This window comes from Tachypleus tridentatus, chromosome 8 (assembly GCF_004210375.1).
Source record: "Tachypleus tridentatus isolate NWPU-2018 chromosome 8, ASM421037v1, whole genome shotgun sequence".
Lineage (NCBI taxonomy): Eukaryota > Metazoa > Arthropoda > Merostomata > Xiphosura > Limulidae > Tachypleus > Tachypleus tridentatus.
In genome coordinates, this window is record NC_134832.1 from 79221763 (window position 1) to 79249756 (window position 27994).

The 27994-nt window shown below is 32.8% G+C and overlaps 2 protein-coding genes across 2 annotated transcripts; both read right to left on the reverse strand.

Annotated features, from left to right (window-relative positions):
- Window positions 1–182: 182 nt before the first annotated feature.
- Window positions 183–4582, reverse strand: LOC143223942 (uncharacterized). The gene is made up of 3 exons (XM_076452414.1): window positions 4538–4582; window positions 783–866; window positions 183–551 (listed from the first exon to the last, which is right to left on the reverse strand). Exons 1-3 carry the CDS (start codon window positions 4580–4582, stop codon window positions 183–185), a joined length of 498 nt encoding a protein of 165 aa, XP_076308529.1.
- Window positions 4583–5018: 436 nt separating this feature from the next.
- Window positions 5019–27959, reverse strand: LOC143223943 (U-scoloptoxin(01)-Cw1a-like). Its single transcript, XM_076452415.1, has 2 exons — window positions 27942–27959; window positions 5019–5390 (listed from the first exon to the last, which is right to left on the reverse strand). The coding sequence occupies exons 1-2, from the start codon at window positions 27957–27959 to the stop codon at window positions 5019–5021; spliced, it is 390 nt and encodes a 129-aa protein (XP_076308530.1).
- Between the last annotated feature and the right edge of the window lie 35 nt (window positions 27960–27994).

The window sequence follows — 27994 nt, forward strand, 5'->3', positions numbered from 1 at the left end:
TTTAAAGAAATTGTTCGTTCAAGTTGGGAAATCAATTTTTATTATCAATTGAATAGTATATATACAAAATCACACATCTAATCTCACGAACTTATAATTCATAATTTTAAGCATCACTGAGTTGGCTGTTCAGCAACCAGTGTACTAAATTACCATGGATTAGTATAGTGCGATACAATATATTAGTTGTTCTTAAGAGAATAAGCTTTAGCTAAATCTGCTTCCGTCAAGAATAAAGCGTTTTTATCTCCGATTCTTTCGTTAAGATAATAGAACTCAGGACTATAAGCGCAAGGCACGGCTTCTTCGGGAAAAGCGCAAGTAAAGGTCAGTTGGTTGAAGACGGTCTGGTTACCACAGAAGAAGCTCCAGTGTCCGACCTCCACAGTTTCATCAGGAAGAATCTGTGGATGGCAGATGTGGAAAATATTACAGTTGTTATCAACATCACCATAATAACCAGAATGAAGACCATGGCAGGAAAAGGTAGTTCTTATTGGTCCAACAATTATTTCGGCTCCGTCAGGAAGTTCGTAGGCAGCACGTTTTGCCTGTAACAGAACACAGTCCATTTAATAGGTTTTGTTTCATCCAGTAATTTTAGTTAATTATTAGACTACGCCATATTTTTGTATGTATGTATATAACGTTGTATTTTTAATAAGGAACAAACACAGGAATCTCTACACAGCTCTTTCGTTTTTGATGTAGAACACATATATACCAGAATTCATCTTTCCTCTTTTTCACTATTTGAATTCAAAAATCAATAAATTACTCACCCTGGATAAGGCAGCAGCAGATGTAATGCATAGGATAGCTAGAACATTAAAAACATTTTTATCATTCAACAAACAAAATCTTCTCTAAAATTGTAATTAACGAAAATAAACTTTAGTGTCTATAAAATAAACTCCAATATTGAACATAACTTATTACACTAGTGTTAATAATAAAATGTAGACTGTAAAGCTACTATCAGAACTGAGCATTGCCACCTACCGACAGTGATTAGACACTTCATGTTGAATATAAAATGTTCTTTGGGACAGCAACCTGAATGAGGAGACAACGGTAAGATTACATTTTATATTAAGGAACAAATTGTTTAAAGTTTTTTGACAACTAACTGATAAAAATTGAGTATTTTAGTTGCTTTAAAATTAATTCATTTTCAGTCAACAATAAAATTCTTAAGATCAAATAAATAAAAATTAGGATATTAATAGAAGAAGCAAAATACATTATTCAAATGGTCATTTACTTCAACTTTATGCTTTAACTGGATCAATTAGTATTACTTAGATCAGAAACGAGCAGTTGACAAAGAAACAAAAGGGTTTTTACCAAACTATAAAACAGAGCTGAAAACTTGATCTACACTCGAGAGAAACTAAAGAATTGTGGCCGAGATCCCAGCTTTTATAGTGGACAGTGACCAGGTTTAGTGACCTTTATAGCAGCTGAGATATGCATGCACTTGTAGGTAAGTGTGTCATGGTCATCGAAGAATAAGAGTTTAAAATAGACGTGGTCAGTTAAGTAGGTCATCTTGAACGTGCATTCTTTTGAATGCTGAGGTGACTATTTGACACAAAATGTGGACAAATATATGTATTTATACATACATACAAACAGGGCGATTTACCAAATCATCTTATTTTTAGGTTTTTATGTCATTTTATTAATTTTTGATGAAATTTCTAATGACTCTCAAAATCTTAATATATTTATAAAATTAGCAGTTATTTACTGTAATTTATTGATAAGAGCTGAAGCACCACTGATCATAAGTTATTATATAACTCGTTTTAATGCATAGCAAGCGTATAGAAGGAGTTTCTCGTCTTCATGATAATACCCGATACGATCAACCAAGGATAACTGCTAATTAGTTACTATTTTTCTTATTGCTTATCCAACAATTCGGCTATTAATATCTTGCCATCTAAACAGTTTTGATAAAGACTATTTCTTCGTGGTAGAAATCAGAATTCATCCTTTATCGTGCTGATAAAGAGAATGATGTGCTATCCTAAAGTGTGGCAACTCTATATGTGAATTAGGTTTATTTTTCACATTATATTCTTGTTACCTATATATGTTACATGTAAATGTAAGGTAATTTAATAAAAATGCTTAAAAGAAGATTCTTTACTGATGAAAATAATCAACAACTTTAAGAACTGTAGTTAAATTGTAATAACTCTACAAATACTATTATTTCTATGTTGATGATATTGATTTTAATCGGATGTTCTTTGAGTGTTAGACAAAATTGCGTTTATACAACTTCACATAAAATATTTTATAACCGTACGAAAAAACAATTATTAGAAATTTAAATGAACTCTACATGTTTCGGTGTACCAATATCATTGACTGCTGATAATGTTTTGTTTTCTGTTTTCAAAATGAATTAAAAAAGTATGTTAGTAGGGTAGTTTTGCTTTTAAAATATGTTTTTATTACTCCCTTAATGGTTTTCGCTAAAATCATATACCACTGCAAATGAAAGAAAAGAGTATTTTTAAAACGCTTTGCAAATAGCAAATTTAATTAGCGAAATTTTTTTTCTACTTGAAGCTATATTTATGTTCTTATAAAACAAATAATACAGTGCCCCACAAAAATAAATGATTTACCATTATATAAATATATGTAACATGAAGTTGTTGATACTTTTATCGTTATTTGTGCTTTGTACAATTTTGGAATCGAGTTCCGGATTTTAGCAATGGAAGTCCTTAAAATTATAGGTTGTCACATCTTATAGGCTGTATTTAGTGATTTGATTGGACTATCTCCCATTATTTTAGTTTTTCTTTTTTTGTTAATACACACACTTTCAACTTAATTACCTGAACACATAGATGCAAGCTTGGATATGTTGCAAGCTTAAAGAGTTAAAAATATTCTTTGAAAATAGTTTGAAAGGAAAAAAATGAACTACATATTCGATCATTTATTAATTGGAGAGCATTTTACGAACAGTTCAGGATAGTTAACCACAATCTTACTGACCATTGAGAAGTAAAATCACGAAGAATCTCAGTTCTCATTACTCTAACTAACTGGATAACTGACAATGTCACAAGATGAAAGTTTATGTTTCTCCATTCCTTCTCGTTCTGATTTCATTGAATCCTTATTTCATGATAAGGATACTTTCTTCTTCACATTTGTGTTTTTGTCGGTTTTTTTACAAATTATAATCCAGTCATTGATTTTCTATATTGTACGTAAATCTATTCTATGGAAACAATCTTATTGATAGTTTTCAAGTGAAGCAGTATCTAGATCTTGATGCTCAAATTCATGTTCATTTTTTAATATTGAACTTTCACAAAAAACATCATATATAAAGCTTTATTCAATTATGCAACTTTTCTTTTATACACCTTGGCTGATAAAATTAGGTTTTCCTTAATTTGTTCATTTTCACTACTTCGATGTATCTGTGCATAACTCGAAGAGTAATTTCCGTATTTCCAGGGGTTTCGTGTTTTTGTTGTTTTTTCCCAATTAAATCTTCATGTAGAGAAAATATAATAATTTCATAATACCTTTGAAATACCAATTGCTTGGTTAAAACAGATTTTGCTGCTTTGCCAGGACTTTTAGACTGGGAATTGATTTTATTGAGATAGTTAAAAATAATATGGATAATTACAAGAAAACATGATAATTTGTTAAAACGATAATTTATTTTTACTCACTCATGTAATAATTAATTATTTGCTTCTTATCTTATGCCATTTTTGTATAAATCTATAATTATTATCATTTTTATCTACATAATTACTGTATCACGATTAACATTAATAATGTAACCCACTGCTTTAAATATTATTCTTTCCATTTAAAGAATAATGAAAATATTTCAAGTTATTCTTCAATAACTGCACATGCTATGTATTTAAACTAGCTTAAATCGAGCTATTTTACAATATTCTTCTTGTGCTTTTACTTCATTATCGAATAAAACAAAATAATGTTTGTTTGGGAATTTCGCGCAAAGCTACACGAGGATTATTTACTCTAGACCTCCCTACATTTGCAGTGTAAGACTAGATGGAAGGCAGCTAGTCATAACCACTCCCCGCCAACTCTTGAGCTACTCTTTTACCAACAAATAGTGGAATTGACCGCACACTATAACACCCCCACGGCTGAAAGAGCGAGCATGTTTAGTGCGACAAGGATTCGAACCCGCGACCCTCAGATTACGAGTCGAACGCCTTAACCCACCTGGCGATGTTGGGTCCGCAAAATAATGAAAGATTATTATTGTTTGTAAGTTTGAACAATATCTTGTATACATAATTGGCAAAGTAGAAAGGTCAGAGACTCTTATGATGTATGATAGATAGTATTAGGCGTCCCTGTTTCGGAATTGTAGATCAAAGGAAAGTTGACCTGCTTTCAAAGCAGCTACTTTTAAGCGTAATTTGGATTAATTGTAACTTTTGTCAAGAATCCACCACTAAACGTACAAAATGAACTTGGTAGAGTAGCGTTTTGAGCTGAGACTCACGTATACCCAGAACAACACTCCAATCATTAGGCTAATCTTAGGCATTTAATCCTGTTTTATTACAACCTTCGTCCAATTTACAAAAACAACAGATTTATGAAAGAACACATAGTATGAAAGCACGTGATTTTTATATTGTTCTTACATCTCGGAGGTGGGGGTACGGTTTGATGAATTTTCAATCCCACTACAAGTTTCCACTAATTAGCTATGAAATATTTCTCTTTGTTTTCATGTGCCCCTCCAAGTCGAGGTTGATGTTATAAGAACAAACAAGAACAAAGTTTGAGACAAAACACTTTTAGTAATACAAATCTAATTTATGACATAAGTAACGTAGGTACATGAAACAGGTTAAAAATGTTTCAGAAAATATGAAAATGTATTCTACTCCCGTTTCTTATGCGATATAAATGTGTTCTAAGAGTATAATTACATTAGAGTATAATAAATGATGAACAAAAAGTTCAATGACATTGGTTTACTGTGTATTGATTGCTTTAGCACCTTTGATGATGTCTTCATCTGTAAAGAAAGGAGCATCCTTAATTCCGATGTTTTCATTAAGATAGTAAAAATCAGAGGCTTCAGTACAAGGCACAGCATCATTAGGGAATGTACAGGTCAAGCTTAATTGGTTGAAGACAGTCTGGTTGCCACAGAAAAAGCTCTGTCGTTCAGCTTGCAAAGTTCCATCAGTTAAGGTCCGTGAATAACAAATGTGGAATACCTGACAATTGCTCTTGGTATCAGCATAATAGCCTGGATGACGACCATCACATGAAAAGTCAGTGTTGATTGGACCGAGAATAATCTTCACTTGGTCTGGAAGTTCAAAGGTTTTTCTTTCAGCCTAGAATATCAGAGGCGTTTTAGTTAAAGATTAGCTCTATCGTAACAATGTTAAATAAATACCCAATTAATAATAAACAAAATAGTAACAAAACCGAACAATCTTGCTTTGATATTATTAAATATATCTAACATAAAAAATAACTTAATATAATCGTATAAAATAAACATGAAAATAAAATTTGAGAATATTTAATATAATTTAGTAGCAACTTAAGATATTGTTTCATGAAAGAAATGTATAACAGAAAGAAGTTTCGAAGTACTAACTGACCTGAGATAAGAAACTAGCAGCAATCACACACAGAACAACTGAAATGAACATGAATACATTAGAAAACCGTCTATTCACAAAATGACTAACACTATGAAAATGATAATCAGGAATAAATATAGACGTCAGAAAAAATATATTACTTACAAACTATTAAAGCTATTAGATAATAAAATCGCTAGTAAATAAAATCAATTTTAGTTGAATAATAAATGTTTGGATTTTAATTTTTCTAGAGTGAAGAAGAATGACACCTACCGATAAAATTCAAGTACTTCATAGTGACTAAATATTTCTTTCAAAATGGCAATCTGGGGGAAGATAACACAAAACTTGACTCCGAGTGAATCATAAATAATGTTTATAAATATCTTTGGTTAACGTGAGTATAAATAACGTTTTTTAAATATATTTTTCTGACTAGCGTGAATATAAACAAGATTTTAAAGATATTTCTGACTAGCATGAGTATTTGTACTGTTAAATGTGCAACGTCAAGATCACAGAAGTACTAAAACCAAATCTTTTAATAAAAAAAAAACTTTTAGGTGTAAAGTGAAATCTTTGATTTTTCCGATTCAAAATTAATTATATCATTTTTAAAAGGCCCGGCATGGTCAGGTGGTTAAGACACTTGACTCGTAATCTGAGGGTCGCGGGCTCGAATCCCCGTCACACAAAACATGCTTGCCCTTTTAGCTGTGGAACCGTTATAATGTGACGATCAATCACACTATTCGTTGGTAAAAGAGTAGCCTAAGAGTTGGCGGTGGATGGTGATGACTAGCTGTCTTCTCTCTAGTCTTACACTACTAAATTTGGGACGGCTAGTGTAGGTAGCCCTAATGTACCTTTGTGCCTAATTTAAAACAAACCAAACCTTTTCAAAATTAAATTTGTAGAAACAATTAATTAGAAATAAAAATGTTCGAAAAAGCGTAAATTTGATTTCACACAATATCTTAGAAAAAACTCTAGAGTTTTAACTATGTTCTATGACCAAATCCCTTAAGATTCATACTTAAAATAGTTAATTAAAATGAATAACAAACAGCTTAACCAAGCATGTTCCAATACTAATCGCTAATGGACTCTTGTGACTAAACATTATCTAAAAAACTGTAGTATTCTTAACCACTGAAGACTAACTCAAAAGACAAATTTACAATGAAATGCTAGGATATTTACCTAAGATCACAGGACTTTTCCCAGACTCGTGCCAAGATGAAAACTTGTAATGCTGTATACAGGCTTTTATAGTGGACTTTGGCCAGATTTCTTGACCTTAGGACCTTACAGGTAATTAAGTAAACTGTGTTAGTAGGGAATATCCAAGACGTTGAGCCAAATTTAAATCGGTCAGTCACTCAGTTTTCTTTCTCTCTCTCTCATTAAGTAATTACTTGAAATGTTTCCATTTTCAAAAGGGATCATGTTTTATACTGAATATAATTGAATACATAAAATGTGTTGTCTAATGTATAAGAACAAAAAGCTTTAACAATGTTTTGTTTGTTTGTTTGTTTGTTTGTTTTGGAATTTCGCACAAAGCTACTCGAGGGCTATCTGTGCTAGCCGTCCCTAATTTAGCAGTGTAAGACTAGAGAGAAGGCAGCTAGTCATCACCACCCACCGCCAACTCTTGGGCTACTCTTTTACCAACGAATAGTGGGATTGACTGTCACATTATAACGCCCCCACGGCTGAAAGGGCGAGCATGTTTAGCGCGACTGGGCTTTAACAATGAAGCACATTCTTCATAGGAAACACTTATAAGTTATATTATACTAACATTTAAATCCTTTCTACGTTAACTCGTGTTATGCTTAATCGATTGTAGTATCGTTAACACAAAGCTAAGTTATAAGCATTTGACTCGTAATTAATAAATATAAACCTTTTTGTCTTAAAAGGTTTTTATTTTAGTATATAACCAGTTGATATTCTTTGTTGCAAAATATAACGTTTTATTAATTTAGAGTTGCAGCAATGTCTTAGTTACATTAGCCGTTTAATTTAGTTCAGACTTATTTCTGTTTATTATAAAGTTTTTTTAATCATCAGTTATTTTTATAATTTTTTCTCTAGACGATCTTGAATAGTTCTTTAGTCGTCACTTAATTACAGATTATAAGCGCATGTTACATAACATGGATACCTTTTTGTTTCTAATATTCGAATGCTCTTTTATACGCTCGTAGACATCGAATCATAGAATTGATATAACAGCTTCCTCATGTTTGTATTGATAGATTACATCATTAGAGTGTTAAGCATTACGCTCTTATCTTTAAAATTAAAAGTCCACTGTTCTTGAAAGTTTAAAAATAATTATCGTTGTAATTTTTTGTGTAACCTGTTTCTTTATAATCTGCCTATGAAAGATAAAACTATACAAACTTCTCGTGAGATACCGTACAATTTAGGAATGGAAAAAAAAATTATAAACCTTACTTTGGATTTTCCTTTAAAAGGAAAAAAAATTCCGGATGTAATTTTAAAATGCGCATACAAAATAATTTTATCTGAACGTGAACTATGGAAAGATTCAGGATTCTAGATTATTATATCTTACAGAAAGTTAAGGTACACGTTTTTATAAGTTAGAACATAAAAAATAAGCCAGAACTTTCTTCACGTATTTCTTCAATGTTGTTTGTTGATTCACTTGAGAAAGAATTTGGAAATAAAGCATCAACATTTCAGAAATATTGTATTCATTAAGGAAACAACATTATTCAGGATTTGAAATTACTAAATTTATTTTTAAACATTTCTAAATTAAAAGTAATAATTGATGGGGAAATATTTCTCAAGGTGTTCATAGAATTAAATAATGGTTCTGACTGCAAGGTGAACTGATAATCCAGTTAACGACACATAAGCACGTTGTCAGGAAACTTCTTTTAAGGAACATTTTCACCAGCTGTTTCTTCAGATACACTTATGTTGAGATTGTGTCTTTAGAATCAACTTTATACTGAACTTGAACTGCCTGTAGCTTTAAATAATGTTACTGATGAACTAGTGAGATATAAGGAGTGGCTATAAGATAACAATATACGAATATAAAAATATGTCCATCAGACTCAACTGTTTGTGACTTGTTCGAGTAAACAGTGTCTATAAATAAGTTCCTAGTTCTTCTCGTAACGCACATTTATCTTTATATTTAAAAAAATTAAGAATAAATACGATGTAAAACGTAAAAAATGCTTATTTCTTTTTGAAAGAATGTTTTTCTCTTAAAGAAGCCTTCACAGTAGCTCAGTGGTATGCCTGCGGACTTACAACGCTAAAAACCGGGTTTTGATACCTGTGGTGGGCGGAGCACAGATAACCCATTGTGTAGCTTGGTGCTTAGTTCAAAACAACAACAACTCTTGAAGAAAAACAAAATTAAAGTAATTTCTTTTAGCATTTTTTCAACTGTAATAATTGTGATATCAAAAACAATTATCTTACAAAGTATTGTTATTTTAATTACTTTTACAAAGTGGACCACTGTTTTAAATTACAATGTTTACAATTAAAATTATGTGTAAAATTTATTTGATACCGATATAAAATCTAATACTTTAAAAATTGCTTTCGCGTTTAATAATATAATTCCAAAACCTTCAACTCTAGAGAGATTCTGTAATTATATTTGTGACTTACGAAATGACAGTTGCTTCAAACGTTTTTTTTAAGACTTTTAAGAAGGTTATATAGCCCCCAAGTGGCACAACTGTATGTCTGAGTACCTACAACGCTAGATATTGGGTTTGAATACCTGTGTTAGGCAGAGCACAGATAGCTCATCGTGTAGCTTTGTTCTTAATTTTAAACAAATGAAAAGGGATGCATAATGTGATTCTGAAGGGTTTGAAAGTTATTCTCTATGGTTTTAATTTATGCCATATACCTACATAACAACTAAAATGTAAAAACAACTTTTACATTGGAACTTAATATGTTGAACCAAATGGACAACTTAATTAAACGACACATATGATAAGCAGCCAACCCAAGGCAATCAACCCAGGGTCCAAGCATTAGCCGTTCCTAATGTAGCCGACTGACCACAAATAGGGCAATCGGTCAGTCGCACCAATAGCCTTTGCTATCACACTTAGCCAAATACAACGCCCTCTACAGCTGAAATTCCTATGCTTGGTTAGCCTCATTTTGCGTCTCAAAACTTAGACTTCAAATTCGTAGTTCGTTTTTCTCTGAATTCTAGGAGGCATTTAGTCAAATCACATTTTTCTGTAATTGAAGAAAATATATAAAACTGGAATGACTGAAATTATTCTAAATAGATAATGCTTAATTAAACTAATCAAACAACCATCGTATTGTAAGAGCATTATCAGTTATTATTACTTTTTACTGAATGGATTGCTGAAGTTAACTCCATGATTAAATTGTTATTATAAAGTTAAATATATTATCTCACATGGGCAATCTACTCTAGTGTAAACACAAATTAGTGTTTTTTTTCCCAATAAAAACTTGTAATCCGTGGGTCGAGGGTTCGAATCCCCGTCACACAAACATGCTCACCCTTTTAGCCGCGGAGGCGTTATAAAGTTACAGTCAATCCCACTATTCGTTGGTAAAAGAGTAGCCGGTTGGCGATGGATAATGATGACTAACAGCCTTCCAGTCTTACACTGCTAAATTAGGGAAGGATTGCGCAGACAGCCCTCGTGTAGTTTTGCGCGAAATTTGAACCAAACCAAACCAATAGAAACAAAGTTAAAATATTTAAATTCAAACGTTGAGTGCCCCTCGCTAGTACAGCGGCAAGTCTACGGATTTACAACGCTAAAATCAGGGGCTCGATTCCCCTTGGTGGGCTCAGCAGATAGGCCAATGTGGTTTTGCTATAAGAAACACACATACACACACTCAAACGTTGAGAAATTATCTTAACGTTAACATTATATTTGTTTGTGAATTTTGTGCAAAGCTATAGGAGGGCTATCTGCACTAGCATTATGTTGTAACTGGTCTCTATTGTTTCTTTTTTAAAAAGTGTAAAATTAACCAGCAGGTAATTATATGTTTTTACCAGTAGCGGATTCAAGGTTGTGTGGGCATAGGGGCTAATAGTGTGTGTGAGGCCTACATCCCATGTAATTTTACACCAATTTAGCACCAATTAACTTTGGGTAACTGTTGGTATAGATCTGTTTGAATGCGCACTTTTATACCGTATATAACGAACGATAGGCTAGCTTAAAGGCACTTTTTACTTGTTTGTTGGTTAGGTTAGATTATCTGTTTTATTGCATAACAAATACCATAAAATGACCAACTAAATATTCGTACGATTGGTATAGTTATTGTTTTAGCACAAAACTAAACATTGGGCTCTCCGCTCTCTGTTCACAGAGAAATATCGAAACCCGGATTTGAGCATTGTATATCCGTAAACTTAGCACTGAACTTCTGGGGGAGGAGCTCACATAGATCTCTTTTTTTTAACCTAATATGAACAATTATGTTTCATCTTTCACCTTTGGGCCCGGCGTCGGTAAGTAGTTAAGACACTCAACTCGAAATCAGAGGGTCGCGGGTTCAAATCCCCATCACAGCAAACATGCTCGCCTTTTCAGCCGAGGGCCCGTCATAAAGTGACGGTCAATCCCACTATTCGTTGGTAAAACAGTAGCCCAAGAGTTGGCTGTGGGTGCTGATGACTAGTTGCTTTCCCTCCAGTTTGACACCATTAAATTAGGGACGGCTAGTTCAAATAGTCCTGGTGTAGCTTTGCGCGAAATTCAAAAATACAGTACGTTAAGTAGATGTTTAATGTGTTATTGTAATTTTCACCCGAAACACCTGATTAATAGTAATGTTAACTGATTCATGAGGTGCAAAACGAAGTTTTGTAATAAATATTAAAAATAACGGTTGTATCAAAATCATCTTTAATACAGACGTTTCGAAATTTCCTTAAATTCTGTCATCAGCGCTAATATTTCAAAAAAAAAAGTTAGTTCAAACTACAAAAAATGACATTAGCATAGAGCGAGTTTTCGTATTGAATCGGAAGTTTAGAAAGAAAAGATTAAAATGGCAACAATATAATGAAATGTGCGATAATACATATACCATACACATTTTTATTAAATATCATCGTGAAAATAAACTATTATAGAGAAAGGCTTAAGCATAAGTATAAACACCGTATTTTAAAATAATGATAAATATCAAATAAAACAATGGGAATCCAGAACTGATTACAGTATTGATAACTAATGATGCTAATATATAGTGCTGAATGATCGTTGAAAATGAAGAGGCTTTCTTTAATAAAGAGTTTATAATCGGTAGCTCAGAGTCGAGAATTTTAAAGTTTTCTAGAAGTATTGTGTGGATTAGTTAGTTTATGTGCAGTTCTAGCTGAAATTCCCCTATGCTCGTGTTTGTTTCTACCAGTATAGGTAACTTTACATCTACTAATAGTGTGTATTTGTATATATATCATTAATTTTAGACGTTTCTGAGAAAAGACTGAAGTAATCCAAATAGAAATTATAGACTCTGTTTAGAATATTTATAACAAGGTTATGTTCGAAGGAGCCTGATATTAAACTGTGGAAACGAGTGAATAAGTCAGTAAATGAATTTTGTGGTGAATTGATGGAATACAGATACTGTTTGTTTTATTTATTTCAAAGTAAAAATGTTAAGTTATTGCTTTCTTTCATCTCACGTGTAAGGTTTAAACATTAATGTTGTGAGTTTACGTATTTTGAAAACTTTTTGGCGTGATCAGTGTTGAGTAGGAAAGGATCATCAACGTATCTTCCATATAATACTAGTTTGTAATATAGGGGTCAATTATTTAGCCCCAGACGTTCATAATAACATAGAAAAGTGTTTGGAAGGTCAGACCTAGAGGTGGTCCCATTTCCACTTCGTGTATCTAATCATAAAGATGACCGCTAAAAACTGGTTTTCTTAAGAACCAATTTAAAAAGCTGTTCAAATTTTTATTGGTTAAAGTGCAGAGCATTTTCGGTAGGGAATAACTGTTTACTAATTATTTTAACATTTCCTCACGTATATTAATGAACAATGTTTAAATATCAAAGCTGGCCATAATAGCTTGAGCTTCACTAGAAAATTTAAACATCTCTTGAACAAAGGAAAAATAATCTAAAATAGTTCAATATGAAACCTCTGACTTTCTACGATGTTCATTTTTACATACACAAAAAACTTTTTGTACACCATCAGATTAGTTTGAGAAAACCGATTTATTTCTTTATTCTGACCATTTCCTACATATTCCCATTTTACAGCCATGAGCTGTGTGAAGAATTTACTGTTACATGTTTATCTTAATATCGACGTTTGTTTAAATTAAATTTGTATTTAGAAATGTACAAAACTTATACTGTTAAATTCCTATCCATTCACTAAAATTGTAGAAGATTCTCGAATGTAAGAATAAAAAATATTTGTGGTACGAAAGCATTAGCGTATCGTCAGTATTTTTGTGAAGACATTATATATCTTCAGCAGTGAAAAACTCACGTGTGATCCGCAAAGACCTAGTTAGCTTTCCGTTAAGTAAATCGTACCGATGTCATCTTGAATTTAATTTACTTATTATGAACCCTCAATGGAAAATCAAGAAGTTCTGGATCGAAAAGAAAACTCAATATTGTTTGTATGTTTGTAGAACTTGTGTATATAAATCATAATTTGCAATAACTATTATTATAAACTGCATTATTTTTTGTAGATTAAAATATATTTGTATTAAGAAAGAAAACTGTGTGTATCAATCTTGTTGGCAAATATTATAAATTTGATACACATCAACTTTTAATTGAATTTTAAATTTAAATTCCAATTTAACTCAGTTTCACGCGATTTGAAACTATAATACGTAACATAATAAATCAGAGGCTTATGTCAGAGGTCTGAATTAAAGAGAAAATTCGATATATATTAAATTTCAAAGCATAATTTAATATATATTTATCACTGCCAAGAATTCTCATCGTCAAGATTTTTTTCCATCACCTACCCTTGAACAACCATAAAGGTATAACAAAAGTTAATTGCTCAAAATTGCCAAAGTTTTAAAACTAGAGGTTAAGAAATCAGTGAGAAAAAATGAACTAAACAACATATTATTGAAATACTAGTCGATGATAATCTGTTGTCTTAGGAAGCAATAGGAAAATACTCTAATGTCTCCATTAGCCAAACGGGGCTGGGTGATAAACATAAGTTAGAAGTACAGTTAAAACTCAAACAAATTGAACTTTAACAAACTCGAATCGAAGCCGAGAAAGAAAGAGCTCGTGTTACCAAAAAAAAAAAAAAAAGCTCGTATAGAAGTCGAAAGAGAAAATAAATGTCTCGAAACCGCAAAAGCTTACATTGAAGCCGAATAAGATATTAATCTGAAAGAAAAGCAAATTAGTCTCAACTCCGATTAACCAAGGCAAAACAACAACCATTCAATAAAAATGAAGCTGATAAATATTTACAACATTTTGAGAAGGTTTCTCGAACTATGGAATGATCCATCGATAAATGGTTATTATTATTACAAAGTGTTTTAACTGGTAAAGCACAAGAATCTTATGCTACTCTATATATCTAGAACACTGTTGAGGATTCTTCCACAATATTCAGCTACTCTAAATCGAAAGTTTCTAACAGTCAGGATAAGACTTCATCAAAACAATTGAAGCTTGTCTGCCATTTTGTAAAAATCTGGTTATGTTATGTTTGATTGTTGGTGTTTGAAAAAGAAGAAAGAGAAGAAGGCAACGTTCGTGTCCATATATGGATGTTACTCATTTGGCAACTGATGTAAAGACTGATGTACTCAGGGAGGACTTTAGACCTTTTGTGTCTGTTGGACCCGTGTCTTTAACAAATCACATTGCTCATCCTATACGTATTCTACGTGATACTGTGGCGACTTAGTCATTGTTGTTAGAAGGTATATTGCCTTCAGATTCAGAAACATATCCCCGAAACTTATGAGTCTGTTATTACTCAAGGGTGTTGAAGGTGGCTTTGTTAACGTTCCCCTTCATAACATTTATTTAATATCAGACCTATTTTCGGGACCAGTTGGGGTTGAAGTAAGATATACACTGCCAATTAAGGGTGTATCAATATTGTTCGGGAACGATTTGACTGGAGAAAAAGTTGTTAACAAACTCAAAATGGTTAATGAACCGATCTATGTTTCATCAAAGGATGGTGTTGTTGTTGAGATGAATCTCAATATGTCCTCCCAGTGCGCTGTGACTCGGTCTAAGACATTAAGTCAAAAACAAATGACAGACTCATATTCAGAGGAATATATTACAGATTTCTCACGAAAGTTTTGGATTCAACAAGGATATTGTGGCTAATCGTCCCTTTGACGATTCCTCGGTGTATGACAATGTTGGAAATGAGGGATCTGGTTTGCCTAGTGAAGTTCCATTTTCTAGAAATAAACTGATCACGAAACAGGAAAATGGTTCTTAGATCTCCTACTATTTATATATGCACTTTCAAAAGATGAACTGGAGAAAGTACCAAATCGAAATTGTTTTTAAAAATGGTGCGATTATGAGGAAATGGAGACATCTACATATGTCAGCTTCAGAGGACTGGGATAAAGTTTATCAAATTGTTGTTCCCCGAAAAATATCATTTTGAAATATTGAGAGCTGCCCATGGAAGGTCACTTATGTGTAAACAAGACATACAACAAAATTATAAGGCATTTAATCTGGCCAAAAATTAGGCAAGATATTTCTCAATTTTGTAAAACTTGTCATATCTGTCAATCAGACAGAAAACTTAAGCAGAAAAGTTCTGTTGTTCTTTGAAACCTATCCCACCTTTCGAAGAACCCTTCAGTCGTGTGATTATTGATTGTGTTGGACTCTTACGAAAAATGTGATCAGAGAACCAATACTTTTGGACTATCATGTGCGCATTCACTCGATTCCCTGAAACTACCCATTTAACCCCGTGAGAAACCTTTTATTTGTTGTTCGTGAGTCGGTTTAAGAGTTGTTACAGTTTAGCCTGTTTGAGCTGGTGCTTGGCCTTTCAGTGCGTGGTTCATTAAAGTTGCTGAATGAACATTGATTGGAAGATGAACCGAAAGGAATGCAGTTACTAGATTGTTTCAAATTTCGGCCCAGACTCGAGAAATTTGAAGTCATCCCAAGGCAGAATGAAAAATGTTTATGACTGCAACACTGAAGAGCGTAAGTCACGTCCTGGTTACATGGTCTTGGTATTGTTACCCACTATTGCACATCCACTCAGAATTAGGTATCATGATCTATGTGAGGTTGTTCAAACTATTCTGTAAAAACACCTGATCGCCGAAAGGCTACCAAGTTGGGCCATATTAATATGTTGAAACCCTATCAGATCAGTAATTCATCTAGAAATATTTTAGCCATTGGGTCCTCTAATGACACACAGAAATTCGAGAATATTGGAGATAAATGCAACATCAAACTGAGCAATTCTGATACTCTGGCCAAACTTGATTGAAACTCCTTCACTTGGCTCAAGGAAAAATCAATTTGCTAATTTATTGATTGAATACAAATGTATATTTCTGGGCGTTCCTAATGAAACCAACTTCGCTATTCATGATGTAGATATAAGTGATGCTTCTTCTGTGAAACAATATCTCTATCATGCGAATCCCATCAAGACCATTAAAGTGTGTAAAATTATATCTTATATGCTGATTCTTAATTCTTGCGGTTCGATTAGATTCTGTACAGACGTTTGCAAAGACAGTTTCCTATCCCATTCCAAAAATAAAGAATTGTGTTGATAAAATTGGAAAAGCTAGATATATCACAAAGTGTTACTTGTTGAAGGGATACTGGGCTGTTTCTGTAACTATCAAGACAAGAGAAATATCTGTTTTCGTTGTTTCTGATTTATTATACCATTATAATGTAGTGCTAACTGGGATGAAAATTCTCAAGCAAATTTTTAGCGAATTATTAATCAATGTCTCAACAATCTGTCAGATGTTCTAATTTAAGTTCATGATACTGTGACCTTATGGTCACACAGGAAGATTTAATGAGCCTAAGGCACCATACCCCTAATCCCTAGCTTGGCTACGAAATCTCACAGAGAAGTTCCAACCACTTTATTGATCCTCAGTGGTATCATCTGACAATAAATACTATCTCTCGTGCTGGAAAAATGACTCATGTTGGTGGTGCTCATCTGCCAATAGAAATGTTTGTCTCTCTCTCTTGGGTAGGATGCCATAACAATAATCTTCAGTTATTTATTGTACTGCCCTGCCTATGCTCTCTTTCAGTTACAGAAACGTGTTAGGTTTTGTAGGTATTCCAGTTCACCACAGTTCTCCACCTCAAGCAGCGGTAACTATTGTTGAAATTAAAGTTTATATAATCATATATGTATTTATAGGTGGTTTAATGGGACAAGGGTGATGAGAAACGTTGTATACGTATGTTTATTTTTGCAAGCAAAGTATAATATCCCAATTATTAAGCAGTAGATCTTAAAGTTTATAATGCTAAAAACTGGGTCTCGATACCCGTAGTGAATGCTGGACAGATAGCTCCTTGTGTAGCTATACGCTTAGATACAAACAAACATATTAGCATAGAAAGTAAGATTCTATCAGTGTTCTAGGTTATTTTAACGCCCATTTATAGAAGATAAATGTAGTAAATGATTAGCTTAAAATTTTGACAGTTTATTTGAGAATAAAAAGAAAAACGAGAGCTAATTATTTTCATATATAAGAATATACTTACTGCTTAAAATGAATGGAATTTTCATGTATTCACAATACGTATTACCAGATATTTCGGTTCTTTCTTTCACAGTAAAGTTGTAATGTATTTAACAAAGATTTCGAACACTTTTATCAATAATGTTAAATTTCTCTGTTTATTGAAACAACAATCATTAAGCTTGGAACTCTCCTTGATAGTAATGAGAACATACAAAAGTAAATTGCTCAGTTTCTGATTTTTCTGTTGTTTGCTTGAATCATAAAATTTTAAATCACAGATGCACTATATATTCATACGAAATATGTGTAGCAGTTTAGGTTTTCGCCTATCATTATTAGTGATAATAGTGTCACTTCAGAAAGAATATAGTTGTTTACAATATTTCCTCCCACAAGACTGCAATTACAACAATAAACTTTTATATCGTAGTTGTAACAAAATATCATTCGCAAATTAAAACACAAACAATTAATTTCTCCAAAATAAATTGACCGTATGCTTAATATAAAAATACAAATAATTTCGGCCACACAGAATCACATTACATAGCTGGCAAACAAGGACTGAAAAGCTGTTGAGGAATCTGCCCTTATTCTGACCTTTACCCTATCCCAGCAAGTGATTCTTATGTCTGGCCAATACATGAACTTGACGATGTTTCCATTTATAAAACAAACGTAGATAGTGTAGACTTAGAATGTAAATGACCCAAATAACTCTGCTCTGTCCTTGAAAGTTTTCAATGATGTCTTCTCAACTGCCACCTAGCTTATACGTTTTCAGAAATAGAAGAGAAATTTTGGTAAAATTTTTGAATACTTGAAAACAAATAAGTGGTATTTTATATCCTTAGATACAATTGTAACAGAAAATTAGCATCAAATATAAAATATTTTACAATGAAAAATTATCAAACAATAAGAATAGAAACACAGATATGCTAAATCGGATTTATATCGTTCTTAAAAATCATTCTACAACATTATACATCTTATATCGTATATATTATCTAATATATCTTTTTTATTTTTCATGAATGTTAACTGGCAAACTTACGCTATATCTTTTAAACCTCTTCAACAATTTCATTCAACAAAGATACACTGTTAATTTTCCAAACACCACTTTATAACATAGCTGGACGACAAATAACACATACTTTCATATCAAAATCACAAATTTTTATACATGACACTTCAATCTTGTGCAATTAATTCATTAAGTATAACAATATGGTGTTTCAATACAAATAATAAAGATTGTGTTATTAAATGCGAAGGACAATACACAATACATAATTTAAATATTTTTTAATATCTTAATAGCACAGGTTTTGGGACAATGAGTTTAAATTGTTTATATATAAATAAAAGATCAAAGGTAGTAGTAAAAATTTAAGAAGATCACTCACATATAAAGTCATGATATGACCTCTGACCCACGAATCTCAACAACTTAAAAACTTAATGAAACGTTGTATGCTAAATCTATCGTAACTTTATTAAAGCTGAATTATTACTTACACTTTCAGGTATATCATAAAAACATAATTAAAAATAAGCTTCCTTTTGTTTGAAATAAGCTTTGTCTGGGTTAGACCTGATGTTTTATTTACATTTATTGTATTACAATTACTTCCACTTTCAGGTAACATAATAAAACACCATAGTAGTATTACATGCACAAAACAACTAGAACCAGCGTGTGTAATAACAAAAGAAATTCAAAACATTACTGTGGTGCGTGTAATTATTGTGCCTGTTATTTCCTTCGGTCCTAGAATGTATTTCTAATTTTTACATTAAACAAACATTTAATGAGAGTCGTATCGGTAATATCCTAAACACGAACACTGTGATTACTGCTTAGGTGTTTACTTTCCTTTGTAATAGCAATTTGTTGATGTTACTGGAGGAATCCTAATGTCATTGTTCCTGCAGTAGTTGCTCAGTAAATATATAGGGGTTAATTTTTATAGTTTATTTGTATAACTATTGATTGTCTATCTTTAACCAACAAAACTTTGCAAAAACCGATTCTGTTAAAATACATTTATTTTCAGCAGTGACGCATTCCGATTTTAATTAACTTAAATTTAGCTTTTCGTATTTTCCGTTACTGGCTGAAACTTGTACTTCAGTTATCTAGTGCGCATGTCTCTTAATATAAATCTTCAAAAAAATCAAAATAGCTGCTACAAAGTCCACTTTATAGTCAGATATTACTAAAGACAATCAGTCATACATCCTGCGAGCGTTCACATAATGTATTTTATTTTAGTGGGATATAAAAGCAGTCTTTTCTTCGTCTCATTCACGTACAGTTTCAATGTTTATATAGTGAAATTTTACAATGTTACTTAAACTGCTGTTTCCTTGGCCATACATTATCAATAATACATTGTCTAATAAACTTGTTGTAATGACAAATTTAATTAAAATTCATTATTAACACTTATTTCTTTGTCTTAATAATATTATTGTCATACGTGAAATGATCAAAAGTTTCTAAGAATTTTCGTGTTTTTAAAAGTTTAAAATAAAGATATTTAGTTAGGTCGATGCAGAGACGTCGTTAAAAAGAATTGGTATAGGATGTATTCTTAAGCTATTATTCAAGCAAGGAACTAACAATGACATGAAAAATGAGCGATTATACATGTTTAATTACGAGTTTTATTACATTATGGCTGTTTATTTTTTAAATATACGTTATTAGAAAATTAGATTTCGGCACCACTTTGTTGAAATACAGGCAATTAAGAAAGTTTAACATATTTCAAATTTACACAAAGACTAAATTGCAATGAATTATTTAAGGGGTTGCGTAAAACAATTACTTGCACTATTAAAATATTTTGTTTTGTTTAGCCCATAGAATGAATGTGCTGCTCTCTAGTGATAATGAGTGCAACTTAGTGGTTTGAATGTCGGGATACTTATCAACAAATCCAGAGCTAGAGCTGTAATGTCACTGAACACGTTCTATATTTTCTCCGTCATTAATTTAAAATGGGTGGAGCAAAGCACTTATGACCATGAGTGCTGTTGATTGGCTGCTTTCCTTCTGGCCAATAGCTTACAATTAGGGACATCTACACCTAAACCTTAACGGTCTCTCACCAGGTCATTAAATTTAGCCCACATGTGCTTAATTTGCCATTTTGATTGAAACTTTCATTCTATTGTGGATATTAAAGAAACATGAATTCAGTTAATTACAGATCTGCTTCCGTTTTCATAGGTTTACAAATGGGATTTTATCTTATTAATAAATTGGTTTGATTTATACCTTTTGGATTATAAAAACACTGTCAATATTATTTCGCAAATGGGTTTGAGACATCAGCATGAAATTGCGAATCAAGTATTTAAGGTCATGAATAGCTACACGACTTTATTAAAAGAGACGCAACTTATATATTAATCTGTCACTTCAATTTTTTTTACAATGTAAACATTTTGACAGGGTGTCATAAATAATCTTCAGTATAATAAATTGCATGTTCTTTCGCTGAATTTTGTACTTCGTTATTACAATTCTTTATATACGTGTATATTTATGCAAATTATTTATGACGTGAAAAATATAGGATTTCATACGTTATAACTCACTAGTAAATTTGCTTTATTTCTTAACGAAAATACGTTTTATTCTTTAACATGAATGTGTAGAACTTTATTTTGTGGGCTTCGTTAACCGAGAAATATGATGCTGTATCAAAGGATTTTAACACTGAAATACGTAACTTTATGTTACAAATGTTTTCCTTATTGGAAATAAATCTTCCAAACACCTGTTTTGGCCCAGCAAGACCAGGTGGTTAAGGCCCTCGACGCGTAATTCGAGGGTCGCAGGGTCGAATCACCGTCACACCACTAATGCTTACCATTTCAGCAATGGAGACGTTATAATATTAGGATCAGTCCCACTGTTCGTTAGAAAAAGTAGTCCAAGAGTTGGCTGTGGGTGATGATAACTCTAGTCTTACATTGCTAAATTAAGGACGACTAGCGCAGATAGCTCTCGTGTAGCTTTGCGCGAAATTAAAAATCAAACAGGTGTTTTTGTGTTTGTTTTTTTTCTTTGAAAAAAGTTTCAGGAATTTTGAGAATACCATTAATATCTCGTAGCATTTAATATAATTATAGACTCAAGAAAACTTCTGCTACAATGTGTTTCCTCTGGATCTGATTACTCAGAGATAAAATCACTCTTTACATACCAAAGTATGGAATTAAAGACGTTTCTTCTGTAGAAACAAGCAGAAAAATCCTGTCGATAATGTTGCAACTATTTTAGTAATATATATAAATAGTTAGAGAAAAAGAGTGACTAATAAAACACGTCACTTCCGGGAAGATAAGCAGCTAGCTGTGCACTTATATTTATTACATTAGCAGGAATAAGGAGAGAAAAATGCATGTTTCAGAATTTCTTCATTTAATTTTACAGTACGCATATAGATGGCATATATATGTGTGTGTGTGTGTGTGGAAAGACGAATCTCTTCCATCCATTTTACATCCGCAAATAATGAAATGAATGCTTAAATACGAATGTTAATTAACTTGATGCAATTTGTATTTATACAGTTTATTTCTATACATAATAGACTAAAAACAGAATGAAATATAAATTAAGTGTTCAACCTTAAAATAGATTTAAACTTTCGGCTGAATTGTTTTTCAATAATAAAACGTGTTTATACTTAGAGCTAATATGCTCTATTAACGGAATGAAGATCTATGCAAACAAGGTAAACTTAGAAATCATTAAACTATATATAGTTGAATGAGAAACTCATTATTTTATTAATCTAACTGTTAAGAATATATCCATAAATTTCAGTGTTTCAACCTCTCACATTAAAGAATATTTCCTACGTACGTTATTTACTGACGTTTTGGAGAGTTCTTTGCAAACTTAAAAAAAGGAAACAGGTCGTTGTGACTCAAATAATACCTCAAGAACAGAAATATTTACTGGTAGTAAGCGATGCCGTTTTCTTGTTTTACAAATTTTGCGCAAAAGTACACAGGATTTATACATATAGCTCTCCCTTTTTGGAATTGATAGACCAGAGGGAAGGCAGATAATCAAAAGCACACACTACCAACTTTTGGACTACTCTGGTCTGAGTATATATGTTCTGATGAATTTGACTGTCACTCTTCTAATGTTAATTTACCACTAAGTGCGGAAAACATTTATACGATAAAGAGCGTGAACCATGAATCCTTGGATTTGCAGCCCTCCAAAGGTAACGACTATTCACCGCCAAGCACCGTACACCCTTCCTATGAAAAGTGTGAACACTTTCATTATACTTGTTATTGAGAATACAGTTATGAGGTTTGTGATATTATGTAAGAACTCATCAAAATAAAAGAAAACTGTTTTACTAAAATGTTTGTGTCTTCACCTGAAATATGCGAATATGTTTCATACAAAATGAAATAACTAAATATAAATCGCAAAATGATAAAATTTAGTTATACATTATACAAGAAAAGAAGACGAAACATGCATCCAATAAACAAACGAATTCTACAAAAAATAAACCGAAGCACCCCTCACTGAAAATTTTTGGCAGATGAGGTCTATACGATATAGAAATACAGAGGAACGCAGCATCTTTGAATGAAAACATTATACGAATGAATTATAAAGAGGGCGTAACGTCATTCATGGTAAATTCTAGACGAATGAAGTGTGCAGAGGGTTATAATCTTAAACAGCAAAAATGTTATCAACAAAACAATATACTGTCATTGTATCACTGATGTCGTGTACAGCACATATTCACTTTTTAGACGTTTTCCATTAATAGTATAGGTGCTTTTTATGTACTACTGATGGAAATAAAAGATATAACTCGTATAACCAATATTTATAGGGAACATAGAGAAGGAGGAAAAAAGATAAAGGTTGCTTCTACGAAATCAAAGCCAAAATATTCACGTCAACTTTCGCTTCCTCTCTAACTAAATTTCTTTGCACAATTGAGAGCAAATTCGTAAGCTTTCGCCATCTATTTGCAAACAATTCATTCTGGATAAGAATTTGTGAATAGCATTAGATTCAGGAGATAATGAAATTTAAAACCAAAAATGTAACATAACATTTTTTGTTTAAAAAAGAGTTTTGGTAAAAAATACAAAACATATGAATGAAAATTTATGTTTATAAAGTGACGGTAATAAATATTTACACGATTACGTTTGTTACTTCCTAGCAAACCCATCAAAATAACCTGTCACCACCATGATCTATTTGTTTCCACTAGCACTCAGTGTCAAAGGGTCAAGCAAATCGACAGCAGCGTTTTCTAGTGGTGCTCCAACACAGCACTACTGTACTTACTTTAGGTCAGGTGGTTAAAGCACGCGACTCGTAATCTGAGGGTCTCGGGTTCGAATTTCTGTCACACCTAAACATGCTCAACCCTTCAGCCGTGGGGACATTATGATGTGACGGTCAGTAAAAGAGTAAACCCAAGAGTTGGCGGTAGATGGTAATGACTAGCTGCCTTTCCTTTAGTCTTACACTGCTAAATTAGGGACGGCTAACGCAGATAGCCCTTGTGTAGCTTTGCGTGAAATTCAAAAACAAACAAACACAACATAGGTCATTCAACTTACATCAATAATTTATAGATTTCAAACAACTGACCCAATAAAAGCATTCCCCATTCTCTTCTTGTCCCTTAAGTATCAAGCTGTTGAAAGGTTGTGAAAATAACTGAGTGGTTCTCAGTATAATGACTGTGGAGGGACTAATTATAGTCATATTTTCTGTACACTGATATCTTCCCATTTCCAATACAACAAGCCTTCTCACACTAATAATGAATCATACGTGATCAGTAAGTCGTAGTGTTTGGGCTGTATCGAGCAACTGGTCATTATGAGAGCCATTCTTCACTAATATTGGTCCACTGCATAACACCCCCTGAGGGTCAACTGTAAATCTGAGGGTTTGCAATGCTTAAAAAAAGTCGCTGTTTTATTATGATAATAAAAGTATGTTTTACAGTTTAATAGAAATAAGGATAATAATTTGTCTTTTCAAAGACTATTCTAAAGTAACTAAACCTGTTCGCATGGACTTTGATCTAAAGGAGACAATTATTTAAAATTCGTGATACTTGTTTGTTTGTTTTGGAATTTCGCACAAAGCTACTCGAGGGCTATCTGTGCTAGCCGTCCCTAATTTAGCAGTGTAAGACTAGAGGGAAGGCAGCTAGTCATCACCACCCACCGCCGACTCTTGGGCTACTCTTTTACCAACGAATAGTGGGATTGACCGTCACATTATAACGCCCCTACGGCTGGGAGGGCGAGCATGTTTGGCGCGACGCGGGCGCGAACCCGCGACCCTCGGATTACGAGTCGCACGCCTTACGCACTTGGCCATGCCAGGCCTAATTCGTGATGTAACTGTACAGATTGAACAGTAAGTAACAAAGCAGGAAAAAATAATTCGTCTTGTCAACTGGATTCTAAAGTAATTGAATCAGCCTCAGTGTACTTTGAAAGAAAAGAGAATTATTTAAGATACAACTGTGTTATTCTATAGTGTAAAGATTTTTTGTACATACACTGACTTGGTTTGAATATATTATTTTAAAACAGGTGGATTGTGTGCTGTCCGTTTACTGAGGACATTTATCGTCAACAAGTCACAAACACCTACTGTAGAAAAAAATCCTCATCCCATGTACACATAAAATCCTGAAAATATACTTTATCCTTCAGTGATGGTTTGGGTATATCAGTCTTTTCTACTTCAAAGGGGTCGTTTAGTACTCTATACTTCAATTATACCGTCTTAACCCTAGTGCACTTCAATAGCTTTTCCTGTCATGTCTTCAATCAAATTTATCTCTTATTCTTAATTATTCCTTAAACCTTGTGTTTCTTTCAACTTCTCTCTTACTTCATAATACTCTTTCAGATTTATGTTTTTTCTCCTTTTTGTTCATTTGATTTTCTGCCTTATTCTTCTTGATCTTCATTTCTAGGCTCATGTATCATAACTAGGTATTGTCTACATTCTCACTAGAAAACACAACGTCTAAATTAAAGTATTAAGGACATAGTCTTCAACAACAGGTATCAGATATGATAAAAATCAAACGTAAACTAAACAAGTTCAATAACTTACATTTTAAATTCTCTTACATTCCAACGGCCATGAAGTTCTCTCTGAAATTGTTAGTAACATCACTACAATGTACAACTTAACATTTTGTGTTTTTATTAAATATATGCTCAAAATTAACCTTTAAGTTTGTTTTCACCGATATCTATTAACTTGCAATTGAAATATGAAAATTGTAAATGTTTAGGTTTGTGAAATAACTCATTTGTTTGTTTGATAGTTTGAAAGTAAGCACAATGCTACGCAATGGACTACTTGTACTCTGCCCACCATGTGTATTAAAACCTGGTTTCTAGCGTTGTAACTCCGCAGACATAATGTTGTGCCACTGGGGTGGGAAATAAATCGATACCATATATATGTTCAGAGAACATCTGTTCTTGTAAAAATGAACATACTCACCCATATATGTATATATAACAAGGACGCTTATAACAATAAAAATAAACTTCAGCAACTTTCCCAGATACCAAACCAAAGGTTGAGCTGATTTTGACTGATCGTCAGTTTGTTGGTACATCGATGGTATTGGTAAAATTAAGTTGACCTAACGTTGATCCAGAGTTCTGGTAACGCATGTCCAAGATAATAAATGATACCAAATTAAAATATCAGCTTATTAGTTAGTGTTATATAAGTAATTATATGTAAAGGGTAGTAGAGATATGGGTGGAAAAAGTTTTATAAGAAAATATATGTTCTCCATACTGTCATTATTAATAATATCATTATTATCAAATACATCCCAGTGACTCAGTGGAAAATCTGAAAATTTATGAAGCTAAAAATCTGGTTTCGATATCCTCAATTGGAAGATCTCCAGAGATATCCCGTAGTATAGTTTTGAGCTGAACAAACAAAAAATGTTATTTCTAAAATTATTACAACGTCGGAAGTTTGAATCTCCAGTTGTTTTATTATAGATACAGATTACTGTGGAAGCTACTGTTTTACGCCACTTGAGTGTCTTCGTCAACAGACAAGCATGTGCCTGTTTACGTTACTGAATTTGTACTAGTGTAGACTGATAACCTAGACGTAAATTTTGTTATCTAAAGTTAACAGATGGCTAACAGTCACAGATCCTCAGAAGTAGCTAAATATCGTAATATTTTTAGATAATGAAGAGCCGACATATTACATTCAGGGCAGGTATAGGTCGAACCTATGTTAGATCTCTAGCTTTCAGAGACAGTGAGTTAGGATCTACAATATTACGAAATATTCTCCAAACTCTAGGGCTGTGGGTGTATTATAAGAGGTATGGTCCAATCCTACTATTCTGCCAGAGAACAATATCTTCAGAGTAGTTTTGTGTGAAATTAAAAATCAAAACGGTACTGATAATATATTCTATTTATATTATATCAAATGGCCGTATTCTATACACGTTTAGTAAACCACACAATACCGAACAAAGAGGATAATATTTTAGTCTAACATTATGTCGGGCCCGGCATGGCCAGGTGGTTACGGCACTTGACTCGTAATCCGAGGATCGCGGGTTCGAATCCCCGTCACACCAAATATGCTCCCCCCTTCAGCCGTGGGGCGTTATACTTTGACGGCCAATCCCACTATTCGTTAGTAAAAGAGTAGCCCAAGAGTTGGCGGTAGGTGGTGATGACTAGCTGCCTTCACTGTAGTCTTACACTGTTAAATTAGGGACAGCTAGAGCAGATAGCCCTCATGTAGCTTTGCGCGAAATTCAAAAACAAACAAACTAACATTATGCCATCAGTTTAAATATTAGATACATATACAGTGTCATCTGCCATCTGACTAGTTACAATATAAGTTGGAATATTACTGGCATAATGCTGATAGTCGCTTAGAACTAATGTTGGGCCGATGAGCAAAATAACATTAGCTCAACGTAATGGGGTACTTTGGCCCAAGTTTGGTCCAGCATCTATTTGCTATCTGTGAATAGTGTATTTTATGAAAGACCTGGAAATTGTTTACCTTTGTCGATTTAAAACTGACAGAGATACTACACAAAAGTTTCTCCCAATGGCTCAACTGTGCATTTGAGAGCTTATGATGTTAAAATTCGAATTTGATCCCTGCAGAGAGCAGAGCTAGCTCAAATAGCCTACTATGCAGCAATACACTGAATGACAAACAACAAAAGGCAGACCTTGAATGTTTAATAAAAACACTCTAAGAGCTAGGGTATCACTTTTTAAGCAAGATGGTATGTTTTTATACTATCACTTTCAGATTAAGCCTTTAATGTCAAGAGAAGAAAAAACGTAAACAGTATGACCCTTAAAAAAAATCTGGATTCTTGCAAATTATCGTTTGGTTCTTAATTATTTTCAATCTCACCTACCTTACAGCCTTCTTCCATTTGCATTTGATGTGTTGGACATGAAAACAGTCTGA

What these genes read in the sequence shown, in the direction of transcription:
- LOC143223942 (XM_076452414.1), bottom strand. Translation starts at nt 4,582, where the DNA reads ATGCCTAAGATTAGCCTAATGATTGGAGTGTTGTTCTGGGTATAC. An exon ending in GAGTGTTGTTCTGGGTATAC is followed by an intron (nt 867 to 4,537) that starts GTGAGTCTCAGC and finishes TTACAATTTTAG; the next exon opens with AGAAGATTTTGTTTGTTGAA. An exon ending in CTGCTGCTGCCTTATCCAGG is followed by an intron (nt 552 to 782) that starts GTGAGTAATTTA and finishes GTTCTGTTACAG; the next exon opens with GCAAAACGTGCTGCCTACGA.